The sequence below is a fragment of the Tinamus guttatus genome, unplaced genomic scaffold, assembly GCF_059628265.1.
Source record: "Tinamus guttatus ecotype Peru unplaced genomic scaffold, ASM5962826v1 Tinamus_guttatus_pri_ptg000115l, whole genome shotgun sequence".
In the NCBI taxonomy this organism is placed as follows: domain Eukaryota; kingdom Metazoa; phylum Chordata; class Aves; order Tinamiformes; family Tinamidae; genus Tinamus; species Tinamus guttatus.
In genome coordinates, this window is record NW_028288649.1 from 3,184,202 (window position 1) to 3,191,325 (window position 7,124).

The 7,124-nt window shown below is 41.8% G+C and overlaps 1 protein-coding gene across 1 annotated transcript; it reads left to right on the top strand.

Annotated features, from left to right (window-relative positions):
- Window positions 1-254: 254 nt before the first annotated feature.
- On the top strand, window positions 255-5,233 carry LOC104567215 (C-C chemokine receptor type 5). Its single transcript, XM_010214020.2, has 3 exons — window positions 255-438; window positions 3,359-3,475; window positions 3,815-5,233. The coding sequence occupies exons 2-3, from the start codon at window positions 3,460-3,462 to the stop codon at window positions 4,894-4,896; spliced, it is 1,098 nt and encodes a 365-aa protein (XP_010212322.2). The 5' UTR covers window positions 255-438; window positions 3,359-3,459; the 3' UTR covers window positions 4,897-5,233.
- Window positions 5,234-7,124: the final 1,891 nt, after the last annotated feature.

Sequence of the window (7,124 nt, forward strand, 5' to 3'; positions counted from 1 at the left end):
AGAGACAAATAGAATAGAAGAAATACAAGATGCAGAAACACAAAAGGTTAAACCTCACAAAACTGTATTTGTCTTAGAGGTTAGTTGAAAGAAAAGGAAGAAAACCAGCAATATGAAAACCCTTTTTTCTTATAACTACAGCTGTTGATTGTGAAACCTTGAATTCAGCTACTAAGAGGATCCTACACAATTTCAACATCTCTTGCACATCTCAGTTAAAAAGTAACATCTGATGACCCATTTATAGAAAAAAAAGAGAACTGCTCCTTGATTTTTTTTTAAATGAAAACAGATTTGCTTGCTAGAAGCTTGCAAACCGGTACATCCTTCTTCAGGCAGGAAGAGGTATTTCTGAGCCTCTTCTAGTGGGTGACAAATTGATTTAGCATTAGTCTTGATGTGATAATCTAAGATATCACTTGCACCGTAAGATATATGGTAAGTCCTCTTTACTTTTTTTTTCTCTTTTTTTTTGTATTTGTGGATTTAGTAGTTGTTTAAGTAGTGTAAAGCCAGATGTGAAAAATACTTGTGGAATCTTGCCAATGCACTCATCTTGTGTCCTAGAGAACTTCATAGGATATGTTAAATATAATGAACTACTTTTAAAGGACAGAACCACTACAAGATTTGAACAGGGAAACAAACTTACAGGGGGTGATCGGGGTAAGAATGTAATGAAAAATATGTCTGTTTGACAGATTATATACATCAAATTATTTTCTCTCAACTGATAAATCATGATGGAAATCTCTAATTTCAAATCATTTCTGTGAAGACAAAGCAGTTGATCTGAGCATAGAGTCCATGCTCCTCTTGCAGGATGATCACAGAAAATCTGATGCAATTTAAACAATCTTTCTCATAGCACCTGTTTACTTGCTACACAGCATAGCATTTTACCTCTGCTTGCTGCACATTTTTAATTGTTACTATTTTACAACACTGTGCAAATGAACTCTGACTGATTTAAAAAGATTTAATAAAATCTTTTTGAAAACAGAGAGTTTTGATCTGAAACTTGGCATGAATCAGAGACATCTGAGTTTGCTCAGCTTGCCTATGGAGAACTTGTTGACTTGAAAACCAAACGACTGCTAGTTTCAACTAGCAAATTGGTCTAGGAAATTGCAGATTTCTAGAATAACTGAACATATCTAAGCTGTTCTCAGAACAATGTATAGCTCCTTTAAAATGTTCTTCCTTCAGAGATCTACTGGGATTATCTTTGGTTTTCTCCTAATGATAAGCAAACAGACTCAGCCAGGGGTCTAATTAACAATACAACTGAAGGTCTGTTAGTCCGCTAGCCAAAACTGTTTCCTAAAACACTGAGACTAGGGTAAAGCACATGGCAATTCCCCGATCTGTTTTCCAAATTAGTACCTGTAGAGTTTCCACTATCGCCGTATGCTGGACACTGTACACAACTCGTGGCAGTAAGTAGTTTTGCAGGCAGTGGCTTCTGAAGCGACACTAGAGGAATGAGGCTCAGCTAGAGGGGAGCCACTCAGAGGGCAGACAACTATTTAAGCATGTAAAAGCAATTGAAAGTAAGAAAGTAAGGTGCAGGAAAGACCTGGAAGTTATTCTAATTTTGCAGAGGAAAGGAAAAGGAGGAAGAAGGGCAATGAGACAGCCGTTAGCAGGAGGAAGGGGCTGTGATAAAAGAAGCTGTCACAATAATATCAAGGCGGCTTTATATGATTATCTGCCAGCAGCATGCAGGCACAGAAGGATCGAGTCAGAGGGTTATCAAGATGGGCAACCCCCTTCCTAACCACCGCAGTGTGCCACCCTCTCGTTGCGGCTGACGGCCTCCTGCCTGCTTTGTGGCTGCAACTGGGCTGCAGGGCTGTGGCTTCGGCCCCTTCCAACCCTGCAGAACATCTGCTTTAGGGCACTTGCTGCTGCTGAGCTGGACAATCTTTTGGCTTTCGACAACCCACGAATGCTCTCCCGAATTGACAGCCAGGCAAGGAAGGAGGGTCAAACTGGCCATGATCCCAGGACACGCTGAGGCTGCAGACAATTCCTCATCCCGTGATCTCAATGTGTGGTGCAGCTGGAAGGCTGATATACCCCAAATAGGGATCCTTAGCTATAGGCAGTCACCAACATCTGGCAACGTCGGAGCACGCAATCTAGATCTAGCAGAAGGGAATTTTAAATACTCCTGCAGGGCCCAAGTCTTGGTATATTAATGAAATGAACAAGTCAGTGTTTTGGATCCATGTTTCTTTTGTCAAGGTACACTTTTTTTTTTTTATTTCCTAAAAGAACTGCTGAGAGTATTAAAAAGTATAACCCCTCAGATAACTTTTAAATTAGCTTATTTACTGTCAGTACACCTGAGCCACAGCCACTTCCTTCACCAATCAAACCATGATCTCAGTATTGCAATGACTATGCAGTTAGTGCAGATATGGAAAAAAACGGTTTCACAGAGGTAGTCAGTGTTTCCTGAAAGCCAGTCCTCTTTGAGGAGTCTCAGTGCACTTCTATTTTCCCCAAGAAATTGTATCCAGACATAGTTGAGACTGGAACTGTCAAAAATTGCCAATTTTCCCCTGCTCTTTGATCTCCAGAAGAAAACATCTTTAATGTGGCAAAGCTACCCCAGAACATTGGAAGTTCTCCCTCTTAAGATATTAGGAACAGAGTAAAGGGTCTAACACTGCAAGAAAATAGGGAAGAGGCAGGGAAAGGTTTGCAAAAGCTCTTTTGTGTTTACGAGTAGCAGATTTTGTTTCAACAAGGCTTTTTCCTTTTTGTGCAGCTTCCTACCTGCACTGTGTTGTATGAGAAACTCCATAGGAGCTGGCAGGTCAGGAGTGACTCATTTTTAAGGTCATAAGCAAGTGGGTGCAGACCTACCAAAAGCCAATCCCTATTCCAGGATCTCAGGCTTAGGTTTAACTCTGTTATCCACCTTGACACAAACTATGGAAGGGGCACTAGCATTTTGAAGTATCGTCTTTGCTTGCACAGCTGGAAATGTTCCAATTGTCAAAAAGATATCACACTTGATATCAGCTCAAATCCAAACCACCATGCCTTTTGAAAGAAAATAAAATTCAGAATTGGACAAATCATTCAACAGAAGAGTATCTTCTAGTAAAGTCCTGAACAGTATGCTCTAATAAAACACCGGGTGTGCTGAAAATGCACTACCTCTTTTCCATATATCTGGCAGAAGTCTTACAGTCCCTGCTGACAGAAATAGAAAGGCTTTACACCACTTCAGAAGCTGTTTGCCTGTCTGCTCTTTCCCAGGTGCATTACCCGCGGGACATCTGCTTAACACACCCCACGTCTTCCCCAGAGGATATGACTGTGACCTGATTTCATTCCACAGAGACGTCAGAGCAGCACGTTTTCATGGCCCACACCTGACCCGAACATTTGCCTTTTTATCCCAGAACAGCACTGCCTCCTTGCCCGCTCTGCTCTACCAGGATGGCAGATTCACTCGGTGAGTACTCTCGGTGCTGCTGCAGCACCACCTTTTCCACACCATGAGCGACCTCATTCCCACTGACATTACGGCTCTCAGTAAGGCACGAACAACCTAGCAGCCAGGAAGGTTTGGCCTGCCAAGCGCCTTTGCCAGAGCCCAGACTTCCCTCTTTGCTAGAGAGACTTGTGTGTGCATGAACTCTGCAGCTTTGTTTTCTTCTCAACCTTAGCATTAGCACAGCTCATATGTTGAAGAGCCAGAAATAATCCAGGGGAGGGCAGCAATGGCTTTCACTCCCTGCAAACGAAGGCTATGGAGTGCTCTGCCATTAAACATCCTTTTCTTCCTTTCTAGATGAACACATGGTGGAAAACTACACCGCTGACGCAGAGAACTTACTACTGACAACTGAGTTTGACTATGATGATGCCATCCCATGCACAAGGATCGAGGAAAAGAATTTTGCAGCAAAATTTTTGCCACCACTTTACTCCTTGGTGGTGATATTTGGCCTCCTGGGCAACATGCTTGTTGTCCTTATTCTGGTGAAATACAAGCGACTGAAGAGTATGACTGACATCTACCTGCTCAATTTGGCCATTTCTGATCTGCTCTTTATATTTTCCCTCCCGTTTTGGGCTTACTACGCTGCCCAAGAGTGGATTTTTGGCGATGCGCTCTGCAGGATTCTCTCAGGCGCCTACCTCCTCGGCTTCTACAGCGGCATCTTTTTCATAATCCTCCTGACCATAGACAGGTACCTGGCCATAGTGCATGCAGTGTTTGCTCTGAAAGCCAGAACAGTCACCTATGGCATCCTCGCCAGCACTGTCACTTGGGTTGTTGCTCTTTTAGTCTCCCTCCCTGGAGTCTTCTTTCACAAAAGTCAAAAGGAAAATTCACGTTTTACTTGCAGCCCTCATTATCCATCAGACCAGAGAAATGCATGGAAGCAGTTCTTGACTTTAAAGATGAACATCCTGGGGCTTATTCTTCCCATGCTCATTATGATCTGCAGTTACACACAAATTATAAAGACATTACTGCAATGCAGGAATGAGAAAAAACACAAAGCAGTCAGGCTTATTTTTATCATCATGATTGTCTACTTTTTATTCTGGGCACCATACAACATCAGCATTCTCTTGCGTGATTTTCAAGTATCATTATCCCTCAATACTTGCGAAATCAGTGGTCAACTGGAGAAAGCAATCCAAGTGACAGAAACCATTTCAATGATCCACTGTTGTATCAACCCAGTGATCTATGCCTTTGCCGGAGAAAAGTTCAGGAAGTATCTTCGGTGCTTTTTCCGAAAGCACATTGCATCCCACCTCTGCAAATATTGCCCAGTTTTCTATGCTGACCCAGCTGAATGGGCTAGCTCCACTTACACACAGTCTACGGGAGAGCAAGAGGTCTCTGCTGCACTGTAAACTGCCTCTAGTGAAAAAAGTGGAATTAACATTTTTTAAATCAATTCTGTGAAGGATGCCTGGAAATCTGTTCTCTGGATATTATCTCTAAGGCAGACACAGAAGAACCTAGCACAGGCATCTACCAAGCCTTATATATATTTTGTATGGGTATTTGTACATAAATGAAAAGCTAACCGGATATGCCAACATAGGATTCTGCAAGGAAAGAAGCATTCTCTTGCTTTTTGTGAATGTAAAAGCATAGTTTTTTACTGAAATGCCTAAAACTTCTAAAGACTGAAGGCTTTCTCTGTACACTATGCTAGCAGGCTCATAAACTGAATTACTAAGTGAATTACTAGGAGGTTAGAAATCGATACTGGCTCTTTGGAAGCATCTCGCGACTGTACCTTACAGAACACATTCCGCTCATTTAAACTCAAATGTCAGTCTCACCCTTTACTAGCCTTGTTTTTTAACATTATGTGCCCTGGGCACATAATGTTAAATCACCGAGGCCTGTGATACAGAATCTTTAGAAGGATAAGGGAAAACTTTACACATCCAAAAGAGCCTCTGATATTTTAAGGTATTTTTTCTTTCTGTACATCTGAATCAAGGGAGGCAGTGAGGAGGATGGTGCTGGCCTCTTTTCAGTGGTGGCCACCGATAGGACTAGAGGAAACGGCCACAAACTGAAGCATCGAAAGTTCCACAGGAACTTAAGGAACAAATCTTGACAGTAAGGGTGACAGAGCACTGGAACAGGCTGCCCAGAGAGGTCGTGGAGTCTCCTTCTCTGGAGATCAAAATCCTCTTGGACGCAGTCCTGTGCCACGTGCTCTAGGTGACCCTGCGTGTGCAGGGGGTTGGACTAGATGACCTCTAGAGGTCCCTTCCAACCTTAAGCATTCTATGATTCTATGAAAACCAACATCTTGGTCTTTCCATATTAGTCTTAACTATTTGATGTCAATACATGAGGTATTCAAGAGTTTGGATATTTTAGAAGCATCTCTTTCAATCAGTTTGCTGTTTTATAAGATACTCATATTGAAAAGTTAATCAAGTATACAATGGATCAAAATTGATCAGCAAATTGATGTGTTTGCAATATTTAAAGACTAAAATATTACACGGGGAGCTTTAATTAGGTTAGATCAGATTTGTACTATAAGCCAATAGGATTTGATTTTTTATTTTTCAGTGCAGTGATTCTGTTTGCCACTTTGCTAACCTACGTAGTTACCGGGAAAAGCTTTAAATAGGAAACTAATGCGGTGGTGATAGCTGCAAAAACAAAACAGCATTAGAGGTGTGAAAATGTTGCTTAAACAGGGTTGACCCAGAGAGGCTTTAGATTTTTAAGAAATCAGTACACAAGAATAAGGGAAAGAATGCCCTGATCCACAGAGCCAAGTGATGCACAGTGTCACTTTCTGGTTTTACAAGCAGGTATTATTTGGAGGCTATCAAAAATGATAGCTTGATTTTTCTGCCGTTTGGTAGTTTTAAAGACATTAAAAGCTTCCACAGTTAGCAAGATTGATGGTCAAATATGATTGGGCCTCTGCCAACGCTCAAATTCTGCAGAGCATTTGAATACATCAAAAAAAAAAGGGGGGGGGGCATACTCATGTACTTAAGGTTATATCTTATTTACATAACTACTTGATTCACACCAAGTTGGCCTTTCTAGTGTTTCCTACATTTCCCCCGAGATGCTCTGGAAACAGAAACATAGAACAGTGTTCTGATCCCAAAAGAGAAGCACAATGCGATGCAGGAGAGCAGAGGGGGATGCTTTTTTGAGAGCCCTCATGCTCTGCAGTATTATCTCCTTACAGCATGAATCTTTCCATGGAATCAGCAGTTTCCAAAAGGCAGAGCTGGAACTTTCAGCGTTTCATGGCCCAGCAGATCAGTAAGTCTCAAGTGTCTGTTACTTCACTGAGATGGGACCATGTTTTGGGGAAGTGAGAACAAGCTGGATTTCTGCCACTATAGTACACAATCAAGCAAGTGCCCGAGTGGATATGGCAAATAAGTGGTTGGTGCCAATAGACTGCAATTGTATTTTGCATTATGCAATTCATTAAAATTGGTTGACTTTTGTGTGTTAAGATTTCTCGATCTTTTCTTCTCCCCCCCCCGACCTTTACCCTTTTCCTTTTGATGGCCTTCTCCTTTACAATAGGTTGTGATAATGCTGAATGAGCAACAAGGGCTTAACAGCTGCACAAAGA